A 21124-nucleotide genomic window follows, 5' to 3' on the forward strand; every position below is an offset into this window, starting at 1 on the left:
CCTTCCTACATGTTGCTGAGAAATTCTGGAAGTTAAAGTCTAAACATCTTAAAAATTACTGAATGTATAAATTCTACTGTTAAAATACACTAGGAAGTTCTCTGGCGCCATCTTGTGATTTCAAGATAGGTTTTAAACAAGAAAAAAAGACACAAGTTTTACCAATAAATCCAGGCATTTATTCAAGTATTGTTTAACTTTTTAGAATACGAACCTTTTTATGCCACATGATGTTATATATTAAGACTGTTTTAACTTATTAAATAATCTCCTGTTGAATTAGAATTAGAAAATATTTTTCTACATGAATTCGTTTTCAACAGCTCTCTCATTTAGAAAAATTAATTTTACAGGCTTTACAGAAAAGATTTAATATTTAATTGTAACTATAGAATTGCTTTAATTGTGTAAAAGAGATTCTGCTGAGTGCATAATGTTATATTGGGATCCTTTAAGAAAAGATATATATGGCACAGCTTTAAACAATGATGGACAAGTGACTGCATCTTGATTTATAATGGGATTAAAAAGCTATGAATGGTGACTTGTCGAGGTCAGATGGCAATCACTCTTAAGGCTCTGAAAGAATCCAAACTTCCCAAATATACAGAGCTGCCAGAATAGTTGGGAATCTTAAACTTACAAAAACTAATTAAAATAACTAATATTTACCATCTGAACTCAGATGATTAGTTTTATTTAATTTATTTATAAGACTACAAACATACTACTTAAAAAAACCCTACAGCTTATTACTTGCAAAAAAGTGCACTTAAACTACTATAAATTCTCTGTATGCTTAGGTTGCTTAAATATCTTTTGATGTCAGAAAATTAAACTATCTGAATAAAGACTTACAGTGCTAGTTTTCTTTTTACCAAGCTTGATTTTGGAGTTTATCAGCTCTTGCATAATGCAGTTTAAGGCTAAGAGGCATTCTCATTACAGGCATGGCTGGAATCATCAATAACATTCTATTTTATCTAAATAAACTACTATATTCATTTACTTATTTTTTGTGGGGGAGGACCCCATTTATTTCTTTTTAAGTTCCTTTAAACCAACAAGATTCATCTTGTTTAATAAGCACTTTGGAGAAAATATTATTTCAATGTATACTAAAGCTATTCTTTTGTAGCAGATTTGTAATGTTTCAATGTGCGAGCAGATGGATCAGTAGCCTTGATCCACCTTGGCATCCAATAATGCGGGAGCCAAGTGGAACGGCCTGGGTAGTGCTTCTCAAAGATCTGACGGTAAAAATATGCTTCTTTTGTTTTGGGAGGATTGAATGGAAATTTTTCTTGAGCTTTCTCCAATGAAAGGTCATCAACCTACGGGCAGACATAAAATAGTAACAAATGAGCATTTCATTAGAAATTATTCCTTATTTCTCTGTTCCATTTTATTTTATTTTTTTATAAAACCACATTGCAGAATTCTTGGACTAAATAACTTAGAACAATTACAGAATTCATAAGGACAAAGGTATCCACAATGAATTTTGATGTTGCCATGATGCATTTGATTTTCCTCCTAGGCACTTCTGCCAAAGAGCCATTGAGAAATTCAATCTTCTTAGAACAGGGGTGTAAAACTCACGGTCTATGGGGCGGATGCATTACATCCCCAGTTTAATAAAGGGCAGAAACGTCATGATACTTCAAGTGACAACAACATGATGCCAGGTGTTTGACACCTGCATCTTAGAATGAGAAGATTGAAGAAATTATGGTGAAACCATCAGTGGACCATTTTTTCTCAGTTATTATTATTACTATTATTATAATATTAGGCCACCTGTATTACAAATTTCCTAGCAGAAAAATCAGAATTGTTTTAAATACACCAAAATATGCATACGCATACCTAAAAATAAAACCCAAATACATCTTGGTAGAAATAGAAAGGAAAATGTGTAGAAGAATATAGATCTGACCTTGGGAACTGGGTAGAAATGACTGGATTTAAGGGGGGATTTTCAGAAAAGAATACTCAAGTGTAAAGACAGAGATATAATAATTTTAACAGGCTTTCAACATTCTGCTGTACTGCCCTGTTAAAAACAATCCTGAAATTGCTGCCACGCCTATGTCTTAACCTTGTTTAATTTGAAAGGCTAACAAAAGATATATTACAAAAATTAAATTACACCTTCCCTCAAGGCACCCAAGGTAACATAACACTGAGAGCATATGCACCAAGACAAATTCCTTGTGTGTCTAATCACACTTAGCCAAAGAATTCTATTTCATTCTATCTCCCATTTTATCTTCAAAATCATGTTTGGGAGCTGGATCAAAAGACAATGACTGGCCTACAGTCACTCAATGAATCTCATAGTTGTTGTGGTTAGCTCTGGCCCAGCTCCAGCTCCAAGGAATGTGCAGGTGGATGTGGGGGAGACATCCACATGCCGCAGGCCTGTTTTGCTCCAGATAGACCAAGGCAGCATGAGTGACAGGAAAGAGGGGAGTTTGGCAGACAGCCCAGGAGGAGATCAATCATCTGTATCATCTTTGGATTCTGAACAAGAATTAATGACACATCCACGGATGCGTAGAGTGATGCATAGGAGACAACAACTGAAGGATTATTACAAGAAAAAATGAAGCCACCTGTGCTTGGGTGGGGCTCCAGTAATTAGGGCTGCTGCTATAAATAGCAGCATGTGGGTTTGGCTGTTGTGGAAGAATATCTGATTGCAGTTTGTCAGGAATCTTGTGTTGTTTGGACTTTGTTGCTTTTTCACGCCTTGGAAAACAAAGCAGAGCAACGTGTAGTTGGAAGAAGGGGTGTGAAGTTTCTTCACAGCTGCTAGCTAAGTACTTAAGGACTGCTTAAGGGAAATTGTACAGACTACCCGGTTGTTTTGGGAAGAGTGCTCTTTGCAATACAAAAAGAGTGCTTTGTTTATTTTGAATTTTGTGATAAAGAACATTGTTTTGAATTTTCAAACGTGTGTGTGTGTCTGAAATTTGTACCCTTGAATTTTCAGGAGGCTCCTATAAGAGAGCCCGGCAGAACAATAGTCAAGAGATATTTGAACCTGAGCCGCCTTAATCCAAGTCTTACATCAATTTTTTTTTAAAAAAAGAATAAATTTGGAAGCTTGGTTATATGTACACACATATGTATGTAGGCATGCTATATGACTAAGCGAATTTGATGACCTACTTCCAATATAGACACACTAGTTCTATTACATGAATTAATTCAGACTGATTTTCAGTCAGACTGGTTTTAAAAATTCAACCTGTTACCTGAAGCTCAATATAGTCTTGTAGCATAGAGAACCAAGATTTTTTGATAGAAGCTAGGCCGTCGCTGAAAGCTTCCTTGGGTCTCCACAGTATTTCTTTAGGCAATAAGTTAGAATCTTCAAAGGCTTCCCTTAATAAGTGCTTTTCCATCCCATTCTGTGCAGAGATAACATAATAAACAACACATAAAAATATATTCCTAAGGAATAAATACATCAGAAATTCTAAAAAAATATTTCAGAAACAAATCAGCATGACAATCCCATATTCAGCATATTTTTTCCCCAGGTTCGCCTGGTGCGCCAGTTGCGGCCCTATTTGGACCGGGAGTCATTGCTCACAGTCACTCATGCCCTCATCACCTTGAGGCTTGACTACTGTAACACTCTCTACATGGGACTGCCTTTGAAAAGTGTTCAGAAACTTCAGATCGTGCAGAATGCAGCTGCGAGAGCAATCATGGGCTTCTCTAAGTATGCCCATATTACTCCAACACTCCGCAGTCTGCATTGGTTGCCGATCAGTTTCTGGTCACAATTCAAAGTGTTGGTTACGACCTATAAAGCCCTTCATGGCACCGGACCAGAATATCTCAGGGACCGCCTTCTGCTGCACGAATCCCAGCGACCGGTTAGGTCCCACAGAGTGGGCCTTCTCCGGGTCCCGTCGACTAAACAATGTCATCTGGCGGGACCCAGGGGAAGAGTCTTCTCTGTGGTGGCTCCAACCCTCTGGAACCAGCTCCCCCCTGAGATTAGGATTGCCCCCACCCTCCTTGCCTTTCGTAAACTCCTTAAAACCCACCTCTGTCGTCAGGCATGGGGGAATTGAAACATCTCCCCCTTGCCCATGTTGTTTTGGTGTATGATTGATTATGTGCTTGTTTATATATATTGGGGTTGCTTTTATGAATTTTTTAATCTAAAACTGAAATTAGATTGGTAAATATTAGATTTGTCATTATGTCCTGTTTTTGCCATTGTTGTGAGCCGCCCCGAGTCTGCGGAGAGGGGCGGCATATAAATCCAATAAATATAATCTATAATCTACCCCATCAACTTTAAGGTCTTTGGCATGGTTTCTTGCCATATAGTTTAGGTTTGAATGCTAAATGGGTCAGTTCAATTGAGATCCATTTAAAGAAATTGCATCTATAGCAAGACCTCTAATGATCACAACCTAAGCCTGAAAATCACAAGCATATACGAAGTTTCAGAGAATAACCAATAAAACTTAAATGTAGACTATAGCTTCCTTAGGTAATACTGCAATTTCCTAATTTGTCTAATAGTAAAGGCTAGCCTACCTTTGGGATTCTGAGTTCTGCTGGCAAAGAAAGATAGTAAGCAGTAAACTGATGATCCAAAAATGGAACTCTTAGTTCAAGTCTGAAAACAGAAACAAATATTATTGATGTATAAAATAAGCATATAGATTTGAAAAGGGTATTTTGTGCAACTTAGAGTACAGTACTGCAAGTTATTTCTGCTGATCACCAGCTGCCAGAAGTTTGGCAGATTGAATCTCAGTAGGCTCAAGGTTGACTCAGCCTTCCATCCTTCCAAGGTCGGTAAAATGAGGACCCAGATTGTTGGGGGGGGGGGTATGCTCTGTAAACTGCTTACAGAGGGCTGTAAAGTGCCGGAAAGCAGTATATAAGTCTAAATGCTACTAACCTCATGCTAGAGAGCAAAGACCTGTCCTCGAGAATGAAGTTCCCTGGAGACTCAGGTGACCTATACTCTACTGGTCTTTCAGAGGGTATCAAAGACCTGGCCCAGATCTTTGGAAAAAGTGATTGAAGCCCCTTTCTGAATAGGGCAATGTGCTTCTTGTTATCCAGTTTTTGCAAAATTTTGTTTTTGATTTTATGATTTTTATTTGTCAGCTGCCCAGAGTCACTTGGAGTCTGGTAGCATAAAGATGCAAATAATAAATATAAGAAATATAAGAAATATAAGAAAAGGCCATTGTTCAAGTGTAACTTTGATTATACAGTATAAATTGTCTAATAGCCTTTTCCCAAATCAGTACCCTTTTAATATAACTATGCCTCCCTGCAACTTAAGAACTTTTCTATATAAGAACCAGGTGTTCAAGATTTTTTTGCCTCTACTTAAGAACCATTTTCTACTTAAGAACCCAAGCCCAGAAAAAATTCCCAGGAAATTTGAGAGCAGCATGAAGGCCCAGCCAGTTTCCTACCATTCCCCCTTTAATCCCGGCCATATCGGACTTTTCTGGCAGTCCAGAGAGAACAAAGCATTTTCCTTTCTCTGGGCACTTGCAGCCTCTGCCAGCGCCCAGAGAAAAGAAATGTTCCCTTCGCTCTAGATAGCGACTGTCCTCTTCCTCTTCTTCCTCCTCCTCCTGCTCCCACCCAAATTCCAAGCTTTTATTTCCTTCCTAATGGTTTTGCACGCATTATTTGCTTTTACATTGATTCCTAGGGGGAAAATTGCTTCTACTTACAAACTTTTCTACTTAAGAACCTGGTCATGGGACAAATTGAGTTCTTAAGAAGAGGTACCACTGTACAAGCAAATGCACATCTAATTTCCAATCAGGAAGATTTTTCAGCTCCTCAAAACAGTAACTTGATTTTTTTGCATAATACTTCCAAATATGTAATGCCATAGAATCTCTCAATATAAATGTCAAGTAGGAAAAAAAAGGGTAAAAACTGAATGAAATAAAACTATATAGCAAAATTGTACTTCATACAAAATATGAAAGAAAATCCCAATAAGCCTGAAGAATGGAGATAAAAATTCTACAGATGAAGTATGTTCTTCATCAAAAACCTTCTTCATTACAGAAAGTTCCTAAAAGGATTTTGGTGCAAATGTAGAAGCAAGACGTGAGATCTATATAGAGAGAGACTGGAAAGGAATTAAGGGATCTGCAGCGGAGTATTACCCATGGGCAGCAGTTGTCCTATCAGCACGGAGAACGTCAAACAGATAGAGCTCTCTGAGAAGTCTCTCACTTTCCTCAGCAGCTTCTTCAGCTGTTGGTGCCTACAAAAGAGCATGGAAATTATTTTCATTCAAAGGAAGATTGGCTGCAGTTATACACAGCTGTGTGCAGCTCATAAATAGCCCTGAAAATATTTTTTTTGGTTCAGGAGCAATTGGGTTGCCATTCCATAAACTTTCAATGCTCAAGTAATGCTTGGATCCAGGAAAATGTATGGACTTTTGTATTAAAAGAAAGTACCTCTACTCCCAAATGACTAAGTAAGCACTTTCGTGCGTTGACCTTCCCAGAAAGACAGGGGGTAGATATTGTAAAATTATACAGAATATGTCACTCTATACAAACAGAAGTGCATTAACCTAGAAATACAGTGGTACCTCATGATACGAACCCCTCGTCTTATGAACAACCCGAGATACGAACCCGGGGTTCAGAAAATTTTTGCCTCTTCTTACGAACTTTTTTCTTCTTACGAACCCGCCGCCGCCGAGAAGCCCCACCGCTCGGCTGTCACTTTTTGAAACAGCCGGGGGGTTTCCCAGCATCCTCCTGAACCCGAATGCCAAACCTGAACTTCCGGGTTCGGCGTTCGGGAGGCCTCCGAGAAGCCCCCCGGCTGTTTTAAAAGGTGACAGCCGGGCGGCGGGGCTTCCAAGCGGCCTCCCGAACCTGAACTTTTGCCGAACTTCCAGGTTCGGCGTTCAGGAGGCCGCTGGGAAGCCCCGCTGCCCGGCTGTCACCTTTTAAAACAGCCGGGGGGCTTCTTGGCGGCCTCCCGAACGCCGAACCCAGAAGTTCAGGTTTGGCGTTCGGGTTCAGGAGGACGCTGGGAAGCACCCCCGGCTGTTTCAAAAGGTGACAGCCGGGCGGCAGCGGTTTTTTATGGGGGTTTTTTTGTTGTTGCACGGATTAATGGATTTTACATTGTTTCCTATGGGAAACAATGTTTCGTCTTACGAACTTTTCATCTTACGAACCTCCCCCTGGAACCAATTAGGTTTGTAAGACGAGGTATTACTGTACATACAATGTGGACACATATCTTGTTTAAAATGCTCCTTTTTGTCCTACCATTTGAAGTTTACAGAAACTAGGAGCACTATTACACTTGTAAAATCTGTCTCAAGAATGTTTCACAGAGGATCATGGAAACTCAGCACTGACATCTCAACATGCTAATTTATATTCATTAAAATAATGATGTTAATAATTTTAAAGTCAGTAACATACGGTAAATAGGGTAAATAAGTAGTCCATTGGTATGCTTATTCTTGCCATGCATAAACTTCTAACACAGAAACAAGTATTCGTTTTCCGCAGATGACCATGCCTCTTCTTGATTCCAAATTATACAGCTATGTCAAGTGACAGAGGAACATCAAGGAAAATGTGAACCTTCCCAAAAAACTGGGATCCCTTCCTCCCCTACAACTGATAGCACATGACTTCTGAACCACTGCTGCTGGATCTGGGAGGAGCCAAACCAGTAGTGGGTTCAAAACTCATTGCCACTGGTTTGTGCATATATCCCAGCTGGGTGGGCAGAGCCTCCCGCTGCCCCCGCCGTTACAGGTTTGCCAAACTGGCCCGAACCAGGAACAATCTACTGCTGGGCCAAACCAATATATCCCAACGAATCCCAGCAACCGATTAGGTCCCACAGAGTTGGCCTTCTCCGGGTCCCGTCAACTAAACAATATTGTCTGGCGGGGCCCAGGGGAAGAACCTTCTCTGTGGTGGCCCCGGCCCTCTGGAACCAACTCCCCCCGGAGATTAGGACTGCCCCCACCCTCCTTGCCTTTCGTTAACTTCTGAAAAGTCATCTATGTCACCAGGCATGGGGGAAATTAATATACTCCTTAGCTATTATAATTTATGTATGGTCTGTTTGAGCTGTATGACTATTTTATAAGGGTTTTTAAAATTGGTTTTAACTATTAGATTTGTATATTGTGTATTGTCTTGTTGTGAGCCGGCCCGAGTCCTCGGAGAAGGGTGGCATACAAATCTAATAAATTATTATTGTTATAATATACCCACTTCTGCATCTGTAACTAAATCTTAAAAGGTAAATGATAGCTTTCACGTCCTTTTCGATTCTCAACTTTGGTGAGAAAGAATAGTTTGTTGCTCAGTTCTTCCTGCCTGTAAATGAAGTTCAGCAATGTTTATAAATATTAGCACCTATAAAAATTACTTTAAATAGCATTCTCTTATTATGGTGCTTGGCATAGGCAAGAAAGATTGCATTACCTTATGAAAATAGATATATCCTTGGGTCAACTCATCTGAGCCTTCTCCTGAGAAAATGACCACGCTGTCTGTTTTCTTTCGGATGTATTTGGAGATCAAATACATGCCTAGAATAAGAAACAATTTTCCCTCAAAGGTCACACAAGACCTATATGCAGTTGTATTTTTCACAGTAACTTGCATGATATATTCCCTTTCACAGCCATTTAACAAAGATTAGATAGAAATATATTCTTTACATTTAGCAGAAGTTTAGATACCTTGATTCAACAATAATTGCAGTATAATGCAGCATTTGAGCTAGTTTGAGAATGCAAACAGATAAAAACAATGAGAGTTTTGGTAATACTGTATACTGCTCAAAAAAATAAAGGGAACACTCAAATAACACATTCTAGATCTGAATGGATGAAATATTCTCATTGAATACTTTGTTCTGTGCAAAGTTGAATGTGCACAACAGCATGTGAAATTGATTGTCAATCAGTGTTGCTTCCTAAGTGGACAGTTTGATTTCACAGAAGTTTGATTTACTTGGAGTTATGTATTATGTATTATATTATGTTTTTTAAGTTTTCCCTTTATTTTTTTGAGCAATGCATATAGATAATTACATAAGTAATACGTGCAATTTGGTTGGTGGAAATAAACTTTCTCATCAAGTCCTTTTATAGTATTATTTTTCCCTTTTCTATCACCAATGACATGATCAAGATACCCTGACAAAGAAAATAATGTACAAGGGACTCTAGTTGAACACTGTAGCTTCTTTGGATCCTCATTTTACCAATCTTAGAAGGACAGAAGATTAAGTCAATGTTGAGTTGGCCACAGGATTGAAGGACTGTGGACAAACTTACCCTGCAATACTGTAAAACCACTGTGTCACCACAGCTCCTAAACTTATTTCTTGTAGCAACATCCATACATCCAACATTATTAGATATCTTGAAGTCTGGCACTTTCCCCCCAGATTTAAATTTGTATTCCATTCAATGGAAGCAATACAGAGATGTAGTAACTTAGATAAGAGTGTAAACAAGGAAAGGGGATCTATAATTTCATCATATAGATAAAAATAATGTGAAGGGTCATAAAGAGGCTGCCTTAAACACTACTAGTTCATAGCACTCAATATTGTTTTCTCAGAATATAAAAAGCTGTTTAGGTTTTCAAACAGGAATCTTTTTCAACATAACTGAAAATGCTTGGCATATTAAATTAAATTAAAATAAATTAAAGTGAATTGTAACTTTTCACAAGAACATCTGTCTGGTTTGATATGCAAAGTTTTATAACCATAAAGACAGAATAACCTAATAATTTTTATAAATAGTACTTCTTTTCCATTAAAACCATTAATTGGTTATTCCATTTTCTTTTAACCTTTTTCTTCCTTATCAGTAAATATAATGCTAGGCAGAAAAAAATACATGGAAGCTGCCCTATATAAAAAGTATTGAAGGGTTAAATTCTACTTAATTTATGCCTGTATCCATCCTGCTTCAAAGCAGGAAGCCAGACCAGCTTCCATAATTTGCAAACCTTACCCACTGACGCTCGTATTGTTGTGATGTCATATGTTTCCAAGGAAAGTATTACTTCTTCTAGTGACTGAATCCCTTCTTGAGAACTAAACATAACCTCATGATGCTCACTTCCAATGTGAGCTGCTACCTATTAAAAACAACCATTTATATTAAACTTATTAAACTGAATTTTCATCCAGCATGCAGTCAATAAAAGTTGAATTCTTCAAAATATATTTTACAAAATAGTATGTTTAATTTTCCACAATCCATTATGCTGCTGTTCACCTTAATCTAGAAGATTAAGGTGAAGAGTTATTCAGCATCCAATTTCCTCTACTGGCCAATCAGCACTTTGTGAAAGTCAAACTAAGGCATGAATGTGCTAATGTTCCATCCTTGTTGCTAGCCAACAGCATGTGTTAAATGGAATATTGCTCCCAAGAGACATCAGAGAGAATTGGTCTAACAATAATAATATACAAGGCTATCAATTTACCTTGACCCGGAAAATGCTATAAAAATAATTATACAGCATAGGACAAAGTATTCTCTTTGCTTGCTTAGAATCTACCAATAATCAATTTTACTAAATTGCAACAGACCTGCTTTGTTCAAATCTTACCAGCCTAGAATCTTGCTTAAATGCAAACATGAGAACTAAAAAGAAAGTACTTTTTTGCCTGCTTAAATGCAAACATGAGAACTAAAAAAAAGTACTTCTTTGTCTGCTTAAATGCAAACATGAGAACTAAAAGGAAAGTATTTCTTTGCCTGCTTAAATGCAAACATGAAAACTAAAAAGAAAGTACTTCTTTGCCTCCTATTATTCTCCATACGGTGTAAGAAGTATTTTTATGAAATAACTGCTAAACCAATAATAGCACTGTACCTTTCTTGCAGCCAGTACATCAGGGCTATCTTCCATCCCAATAGAAAATGTTTGCAAGGGATAGGAAATTTTTTGCTCTTTCACAAGTTTGATAAGTATGGCAGCCACCAAGCTAGAATCCAAGCCACCTAGTAAAACATGAATAGTTGTTGATATTGTGATTATCTTTTGTTCCCTTACAATTTAGAAGTTCTAACTCAGATATTCTTCCTTTCTATCTGGAATCTTTTTTCAAAGGAATCAACTTTACAATAAATTTTAGAGTGATCCCTGAAATTATTTGGAAAATTAACTGGCACGTAATGACTATTGCTATATCATTCTTTATTTTATGACTGGAATACATTTTTGTAGTTTAAAAATTGGAAGACAACAGCTATAGTATTAGATAGTTTATCTAATTCCATTAGATAACAAAAGGTTTTTTGCACGTAATTGTACTTAATTAAGCCTTCATGACTTCAAATAAACCAAATAAGTTTATAAGGACTCATCTTGCATCCTTTAGCAATGACCAGATATTTACCAATTGATATTGACAGAAAATAGGCTCTCTTTATTGCTATGGAAAATGTGTATCTATTATGCAGTTGGCACTGTAAAATATTTAAAATCTATTAAACTTTTCCTAAATGTAGTGGTTGCTAACAGAATGAAAGTATAGATTGTCCTTAACTTACAACATTAACCTAGGGACCATTCAAAGTTACAACAGCACTGAAAAAGGGATTTATGACTATTTTTCACACTTATAACCATTACAGCATCCTCTTGGTCACATGATTGACATTCAGATGCTCGACAACTGACTCACAGTTATGATGGTTGCAATGTCCTAAGATCATATGATTATCCCCTTTTGCAACCTTCTGACAACCAAAGTCGATGGGGAAACCAGATTCACTTAACAACCATTTTACTAATTTAACAAATGTGGCAAGAAAAGTTGTAAAACGGGGCAAAACTTACTTAACAAATTTCTCACTTAGCAACATAAATTTTGGGCTCAATTGTGGTCATAGGTTGAGAACTATTTGTACTGCAAATACAGTGCAGTTACATAAGATACATTAAGGAAATTTGTGCCATCAAGTCAGCATTGACTTAGTATTGATAAGTCCATGTATTTTCCTTGGCAACACTGTTAGAAGGGATGTCCTATGGATGAGAATGTATACATTAGAACCTCTGGTCCCAAATGCTTCTGAACATGACCTAATCAGATTCCAAGCAAAAAATTCACAAAATTTTTGAATCTAGTCACAAACACATACTTAAGTGGCGATCAAACACTCCCTCAAGAAGAGCTCCATTACTGACACATATTTAATCTTAGTAAAAAGGGAAAAGATATACACAGGAATCAAGAGGCTTTCTGTCTCTCTTCTCCCACACCCAATAGTCTTGCCAGTTACTAATCTATGGTTATGTATGTTACATTAAAAGATCTGTTATGGTTGTGGTTGTTATTTTACCTGATAAGAGACAACCAATTCTTCTATGAGACATCAAACGTTTTTTAACAGCATTTTCAAACAAAAGTCGAATGTTGCTTTTCACAGTTTCAACATCAACACCTAGCAGGAAAATAGAAGTTCCATTAAAATAGATGAAAAGGGAGGACAAACTACTAACCCATTTTCTATTAATTGTTTACAAAACTTCAAAATATTATTTCCTTGGAATAAAGTTAGCAATAACCAATAAAGGTGGTACTTGGCCCAAATTCTAGCACTCACCAATTAATATTAGGTCAGATGCCTGGCAAGAGGGATAGAGTAGAAAGTGACTGAAATAGTCTTTCCTGAAGGGGCCGAATCTATCCCTTCCAACTTGGCCTCTTTCACCCCAATTCACAGGATGTCTTCTAAACCTACCAAGAGTTTCCCCTGCTCCAAGGGCATGAAATACTGACAGGAAGACACACATTCCAATAAAAGAGAATATTTGTGTTCTGGTTTCTGGCAGAAATTTAGCAATTACAAATAACTCTTATTAAATGCATCATTTCATGAATAAAGAAACTCCTTTTATTTCTCTGCTGTCCTATAATTCAAACACATTCCATACAGCCCTCGGTCCGTTATCTCTCTTAGCTGCATTTCTCACATTCCTCCTTCTGCTTCACTTAAACAAGATTTATTTTCCTAACAGCATAACTTTGAAAAACAGCAGCACTGACTGATAACAATACAAAATACTTTGGCTTACTTTAGCGTGGCAAAAACACGTCCATTTTCCTTTCAGCAACGTTGAAACTCCACCCTTCTTCTCCACTGACCCCCTCATGTGCCAAATACATCACTACAATATTTAACCCATTCCTCTCTTTAATATCTTCTTCCAGACCTCTGTTCTCTATGTTTTTGGGCCCTTCTGAATTTAGGGTTAACCCAGCGAGCGTCTCATTCTCCCTCACTAGATCCTGAACTCATAGCCCCATCCTGTGGCTGACCTCCCATCTGTTCTACTACCTGTAACCCTGGGCCCCCCACTAATTCATAAACACTATCTGAATCCGAGTCCTCAATATCTTCATCATCCTCCAACTGATCAGGAGTATGTACAACAATTTGTAGCTCAGGATTGAAATGAGAGATGTTCTCTGAGCATGGTTGTTTTTCTACAGACATTTCATTACCCAAACTAGGTATGGTTACCTAGTCAGGCTAATGAAATATCTGCTACAAAACAACCAAGCTAAGAAAAGGACCAAAGAGACATTCACTAGAATGGAATATAACCTGCCTGACACGTGAACCCGCCTGAAAACTGAACAATGCTGTTACCTGAAGGCAAATTTTGTATTGTACTATAGGCAGCATGCAAAGGTTCCTCTTTAGGGCTGTGAAATTTGACCACTTCCACTGATGCAACTTTCCCACTTGGCTTTAAATCCAAGACTTCATAATGTCCAGGAAGAAAAGGCTCCACTTTGAGAGCACTGGACCTATTGTGTTTCAAGTTGATCAGACCTGCAAACACATAGATGGAACAGTCGTTATTTTATACTTGTCCAAAAGAAAATGCCTGTCAATACAGCTTTGGAAAGTGTAGATTTCAGAATACCAACCTTAACAGGGAACTGTGAACAATGAACAGGAGAATGTTTATTTGTGTTATAAGCCTCGTTTAAGTCACAATAGCTGCACTGTGCATGTGCCAAGGAACATAAAAGGCTGTGACCCTTTCCATATGCTTATTTTCATACAGGTCTATGATATTTCTTTCTACTATTTTTATTTTAAAGTTTGCAAACTGTTCTGTCTGGGTTCCCCCAGATGCCAACACCAACTAAAAAGAGTATCCAGACACGCTGATAAAAAGCAAAGTCATTTTATATCTTTGAAAACAAACACAGATAACAAAAACTGTTCTTACAAACTGGAATGCTATGAAGCTTCACAGAAGAGTCACGACGGCCAGACAATACAACAGGCTTCTTGCTGGTACACACACCACTGTAGATAATAAAACCCACGCCTCCCCCAAGTTTTCAGCCTTCGAGGCCACAAGCCAGAATCAGAGACGCCAAGGATCGAAGCAAGGTCACAGGACTCCCAAAAGATAACTCTCCACAATACAGGAAGGGCGGGCCTGCCTTTTCAACCTTTCTGAGGAGAACCACCCAGCTGTTGCCTATTAGGGATGGAAATACCTGGCTAATTGTCCCCTTCGTTGTGCTGCCCTTCTCTGCCTCATATCTATGATGGCTTGTGCGTTCTCATCTAATGATTCCAGGCTACTCGCTGGGGAGAGCTCCCCCCCGGGGGTCTCAGGCTGTTCTCCCTCCTCCTCGTCCTGACATTCCTTTTCACCGTCTGCCTGGTCCTCCTCCTCCTCCTGTTCCTTGTCCTCCCCCTCTGAGCATGGAGCCGGCAGAGTTCCAGCCATTCCCTGAGGAGCCTCAGACTGAATCACAACACAAGCCATACAAAAATTATAGTTCAAAAAGGACTTCTACTTCTAACATTTCTTTCAAATAACCCAAAACTGATTATAAATCTCATTATAAACAAGTTCGCACAATAATCTATACTATGCAATAATATTTTAATGAAAACCAATGTCTTGTTTTCCTTTCATGGGTTTAACTTTCTGTGGAAAGGTGTCACATCTCACCATTAGGACATTTCTGAGTCGCCTCGAGAAGGGCGGCATGGAAATATAATTAATAATAAATAAATAAATAAATAAATAAATACATTCTTAAACAGAGATTTCATAGGATAAGACATTATAATTTCAATATTAAGCAAGGTAACAATTTAGCTCTATTTGAGAGTTCAGATCCAAGATTGATTGTTCAGAAAGATACAGAATCCCAGTGACCAGTTAGGTCCCACAGAGTTGGCCTTCTCCAGGTCCCTTCCACTAAACAATGTAATTAGGCAGGGCCCAGAGGAAGAGCCTTCTCTGTGGCGGCCCCGACCCTCTGGAGCCAACTCCCCCCCAGAGATCAGAATTGCCCCCACCCTCCTCGCCTTTTGTAAGCTCCTTAAAACCCACCTTTGTCGTCAGGCATGGGGGAACTGAGATATTTCCTTCCCCCTAGGCCTATACAATTTATGCATGGTATGTTTGCGTGTATGTTTGGTTTTTTTTGTTTAAATAAGCGTTTTTTTAAAATTATTTTAAATATTAAATTTGTTACATGTTGTTTCATTATTGTTGTTAGCCGCCCTGAGTCTACGGAGAGGGGCGGCATACAAATCTAATAACTAACTAACTAACTAACTAACTAACTAACTAACTAACTAACTAACTAACTAACAAACAAACAAACAAACAAACAAACAAATAAATTTGAATTACCTTTTGCTTCTGAACAAGCACCCAGGAAGCCATCATCAGTTAGGACCCTAAACAATGGTCTAACTCCATATGTATCTCTCCCCAGAAACACCTTTCTATTTGCGGTATCAAGCAAAACGAATGCAAATACGCCATCGAGCATGGAGGCAGTTTCTTCTATTCCTCCCTTGTCGTAAAGATGAAGAATTACCTCTCCGTCTACTAAGGTCTGGTAATCAAATCCAAACTGTTTCTGCAGCTACAAGGATAGAAACATATTTAAAGAGGTACACAATTAGAATACAGAGGAACGCAAAAAGTATGCTTCTAACAACCTGCCATCAAACTATGTTAATAAAAGGAAAAAAATACAAAAATGAATGCTCCCCTTTAGTGAAATTAAAACGCAGTTTCCTACATATTCCTTTTTTATATATAGATTATCTATCAGATTATCTATTAGCTGGAAGAGTTCCCCTCTATTTATAGGGAAACTTTTAGCCAATCTTCTATTTTCCTTAACCTGCTAACCATATGATTGAAGTCCAGATTCCACCACCCTCGTACATGACAGATGACCCCTTCTGATGACCACAAGAGGGCAGTTAAACATATGGTTATGAATGAGGTATTTTACATTGGAATGCCCAACCAAGAAATCTTTACTTGTTGTGTGCATTGATCTTTGGGAGAAAGTGTTCATTTGAATTGAACTGAACCACTGAATATAACATTTTATTTGCTTCAGGTCTTGCCATCTTCATTTTCTAATGCAGGCTTCATTTCTATGGTCATATGTAATAATTTTGTTCTTTTCATTGAATATTAGGAAATATTAGGAAAATATATTAAATATTAAGTTAAGTGTAATCTTAAAGAGGAAGAATAATAAATGATGATAAATTGATGAAACAGAAAAACATGTTTGCTTCTGCTAACCATTCAATATATTTCAAAGGACACCATTACAAGCATGAGATTCTATTGAATGCTTAAGATTAAATTACACACCTTTTCTATGGCATGTTTTAATCTTTTATCAAACATTTGTTTCATTTACAATTTTTTTGCCATGAATACCCAATTACACAATCCCAATATTTTTTGCAATTTATCAAGATGCCATATTCAAAGGAAACATATGGTGTTAACATTAGGATATGGACAATTTACAGTTTAAGGAATTTATATGCTGCTTTTCAGTTTTCTAAACCCAGTTTATAAGAACATATTGAGCCAATACACAGACATGTTAAATATGCATAACAGTTTGTTCAGACACCAGATATTAGGGAATGCTACTAAAACTATTAGAATATAGTTCTTATCGTATCTGTACCCGTTTGAAGTTGTAAATCTCTCCATTGTAACACAGCCACAAGTAGGGAAATTTTTTCACTCTTATAGGCTGCATTCCATATAGCTGATCAACAATTGCTAGCCGATGGAAGCCAAAGCAACAGTTGGTAAAGCCATTGACATTTTCAAACCGGAAAGCATCTGGACCTCGGTGGGCTATTTTCATAGCAGAGAGACACTGGGCAGAGAGGCATCCATCACTTCCGAAAAGGGCCCATATGCCACACATGGTGATGATGATGAGTAAAGGCTACTGGAGAGAAAATGAACAAGGAAGTTTTCTTAATGTTCTGAAATCCATATCTTTACACCATTCAATTAGAATACAGAGGAACACAAAAAGTAGGCTTTTAACAACCTGCCATCAAACTATGTTAATAAAAGGAAAAAAATACAACAATGAACAAGGAAGTTTTCTTAATGTTCTGAAATCCATATCTTTACACCATTCAATTAGAATACAGAGGAAGACAAAAAGTATGCTTTTAACAACCTGCCATCAAACTATGTTAATAAAAGGAAAAAAATACAAAAATGAATGTTCCCCTTTAGTGAAATTAGAACTCAGTTTCCTACATATTCCTTTTTTATAGGTGAAAATAAATGAGGCATGTAACTTGTCAATACAAAAACACATCACAGGCAAAATTTAAATATTTTATTTAAAATAGTTAAACTATGTTTCAGGGGTCTAAAAACTTGACACCTTTAAGATTTGTGCACTTCAACTCCCAGAATTCCCCAGACAGCATTGCTGGTAGACAAATTATGGATGTCCACAAGTCTAAAGTTGCCAAGATTGGAGATTCCTAAAATATTTTGTAGTATTTAAAGTACCATATTTTTCAGAGTATAAGACGCACCCCTTTTCTCCCTAAAAGAGGCTGAAAATTTGGGTGTCTTATACTTTGAATGTAGCTTTTTCGAAGCTTTTTTCCCCAGGCCTAACTATGTGCTAATGATCTTCCCGGCTTCCTATTCCCTCCGAAGGTGGTTTTCTTCCAGCCCTAAATCTACTCCCTCTGAAAAAGGATTTTTCAGCCCTAACGCAGTGCTAATGATCTTCCTGGCTTGTTATATTTTTTTTATTCCTACTCACTCCAAAGCAGTTTTTCCTGCTCTAAGTCTTTTGCACGCTTGTTTGCATTCCTACTTCCCCTGAAAAAGGTTTTTTCAGTCCTAACCAGGGGATAAAATTATGTGCTGAAGCTGAACAGACTAAAGATGCTAGCCAGACGAATACCTGGTAGGTAGATTTTTTTTTTCTATTTTCCTCTCCCAAACTAAGATGCGTCTTATACCCTGGTGCGTCTTATACTCCTAAAATATGGTAATTTGCATTAATTTCATATTAATTAGTAAAACACCGTAGTGGGCTCTAAAACCTTTTACTACTGGTTCACTCACGTGTGAAACCCTTCTGCGCATGTGCAGAAGCGTCCCAGGTGGGTGGGCGGAGCCTCCCACCACTGGCGCTACTGGTTCTAAGAACCAAGCTGAACCAGGAGCAGCCCACTGCTGGTAATATCAATTTTGACAGATTTTTTTTTTCTTAGTTTGATCTTCAGAAAAAAAATGTCTTGTTTCATTTCTGTACATACCTACTTCCAAAAAGTTCTGCATAAATATATTTTGATCTTTCCCCCCATATTCCAGTTTTATTACAATTAAACTTTTTTTACAACTTTTCTACATGACCATTTGGCAATGCTTTCAAACAAGTGTGATCTTGCTTTACATTGAGTTAAGTTATTTAACAAAGTATCTTCACCCATTAACTCTTCAACATTTCAATTTTAATCTATTATGCCATGATGACTGTTTACTTTAGAGAATTAGAAAAAATAATAGAGAACTCCTTACCTTCTTCCTAATTAATAAAAAATAGAATCTGATGGCAATGAAGTAACAGCTACCTACTTAGAGTTGACCAAAATTAAGAGTCAGTAATGATGATTAACACAACAGAGTTGGAAGGGATCTTGGAGGTCTTCTAGTCCAACCTCCTGCTTATGCAGAAAACCCTACACCACTTCAGACAAATGGTTATCCAACTTCTTCCTAAAAACATCCAGTGTTGGAATAACTTTTGGAGGCAAGTTGTTCTACTGATTAATTGTTCTGTCAGGAAAATTCTTCTAAGTTGCTTCTCTCCTTGATTAGTTTCCACCCATTGCTTCTTGTCTTACCCTCAGGTGCTTTGGAAAATAATTTGAGTCCCTCTTCTTTGTGGCAGGCCCTGAGATATTAGAACACTACTATCATGTCCTTCTTTACATTAAATTAGATATACCCAGTTCCTGCAACTGTTCTTCATATGTTTTAGCCTGCAGTCCCCGAATTATCTTTGTTGCTCTTTTCTGCATTCTTTCTAGAATCTCACATCTTTTTTACATTGTGGTGACCAAAATTGAATGTAGTAATTAATGAATAAATCCTACACTCAAGGAAGTATGCAAAATAGTTATTCACTTTCTCCTCACAACACATCTGTGACTGTGAGATAGCTTAGATCAGAAGGCAGTAACTGGCCCCAAATCTCTCAATCACTTCTTTGATCATGGAATTGGCTTTCCAATTCAAGAATTTAACCACTTATCACCCTGCCCTAAATTTTTGATGAGCAAAGTCAATGGTTACTCCAAACTCACTTAACAACCATGTTACTAACTTAACAATTGTGATGATGACTTAACAGCTGTGGCAGGAAAGGTCATAAAATGGGAGTAAAACTCACTTAACAGATGTCCCACTTAGCAATATAAATTATGGGTTCAATAGTGGTTGAGGTCTACCTCTATTCTGCTTTGAAGAAAAAACTGATTAAGGACAAAACAGAAGGGTATGAAAGACAGTATCTGGAAGGTATTTAATGTTAAAAGAGACAACATACTGTAGCTATGGAGTTGTATAATGTTAGAAAGCACATCCAAACACAGCCACACTGGTGACTAATTGCACCAATTTTCCCATACATTGAGTGAATTCAGACAACACTCTTGTGAACTGCTCAGTCTTCAGAAAGGGGTGGCATACAAATCTAATAAATAAATCTAATAAATAAACTGTGCCACAAATTAGCCAGATAGCCTTTTATGTAACCCCACCCCTATCAAAAGTTTACACTCTTCTGCTTTTATCTCTTGCACAAGTGAGAGCCAGCACGAAGCAAAATTAAAAAGTAGCGGTCTTTAAATCTACTGATCAGATGTTGTTTGTTTACAAGAAGTCTAATAAATAAAATCCTGCAGGTGCAATTTTCTAATGAGTAGTTCTTTTGTTTGCATTCTGTAATTGTAAACATTAGGCTCACTTTCGACTCATTCGTGAATGAAAACTAGTGAATAAGGAAGGCAACCCATTGCAGCGGGTTTCTTCTAGGGAGCGGGGAAAAGTTGGTACCTGAATACACATTTTTGTACATGTTTTGACAAATAAATAAATAAATGAATGAATGGAATAAATGAATAGCACGTGTTTTGCAGCTCTGAATGGCACAAGGCGGAGCTTTGGGTGCAGAGTCGGTGGAAAACTTCTAAATCCCGGGTCCGAACAGCCCAGCCTTAAAAAAAAAATCCCCTCGCTGTCTTACCCTTTCAACTTCGGTTCAGACTTTGCACCAGGAAAAGGCGCTTTCACAAGCGAGATCAATCACCAGCAGGCTCGACGGGTGAAGCACGCGCCGTCAGGCCGAGCTCAAGAGAAAGGAAAGCGCAACGCGGAAACCAATCACAACCCCACTCGGCTACTTCTTCTGTAAGGCTGAGCCGGATTTCATCAGCCATCGGTCCGCCCACCGCCCGCAATGCATTGATTGGACGCTTTCCGACGCCGCCGGCTCTTACTGGGAAGGGTTCCCGCCCGTTTGCCTTTCCGGAAGTTATTTTCCAGTATAGCCGCGACGTTTTGAAGCATAATTCTGCTATGAACTACCGGGTGCAATTCATCAGCCCTTTTTTTGGCACCGCTTGTTGCCTCTGATTATGATGTCAATTGAGGGGGGGAGGAGCATCTGTCCTGGAGATGTGTGTGCAACTTACTTTTAATTTATTTTT

At 37.9% G+C, this 21124-nt stretch overlaps 1 protein-coding gene across 2 annotated transcripts; it reads right to left on the bottom strand.

Moving 5' to 3' along the window:
* Positions 1 to 156: 156 nt before the first annotated feature.
* ASNS (asparagine synthetase (glutamine-hydrolyzing)) lies at positions 157 to 20848 on the bottom strand. Of its 2 annotated transcripts, none has more exons than XM_070766902.1 (12): positions 20662 to 20848; positions 17050 to 17322; positions 15732 to 15969; positions 13706 to 13891; positions 12392 to 12493; positions 10917 to 11044; positions 10046 to 10172; positions 8496 to 8602; positions 6183 to 6283; positions 4570 to 4651; positions 3264 to 3419; positions 157 to 1334 (listed from the first exon to the last, which is right to left on the bottom strand). In XM_070766902.1, the coding sequence occupies exons 2-12, from the start codon at positions 17296 to 17298 to the stop codon at positions 1125 to 1127; spliced, it is 1686 nt and encodes a 561-aa protein (XP_070623003.1). In that variant the 5' UTR covers positions 17299 to 17322; positions 20662 to 20848; the 3' UTR covers positions 157 to 1124. The 2 variants fall into 2 exon arrangements, with proteins under 2 accessions (XP_070623003.1, XP_070623004.1); XM_070766903.1 differs by having other exon boundaries at positions 17050 to 17319; positions 20662 to 20827.
* Positions 20849 to 21124: the final 276 nt, after the last annotated feature.

Source organism: Erythrolamprus reginae, chromosome Z (assembly GCF_031021105.1).
Source record: "Erythrolamprus reginae isolate rEryReg1 chromosome Z, rEryReg1.hap1, whole genome shotgun sequence".
Lineage (NCBI taxonomy): Eukaryota > Metazoa > Chordata > Lepidosauria > Squamata > Dipsadidae > Erythrolamprus > Erythrolamprus reginae.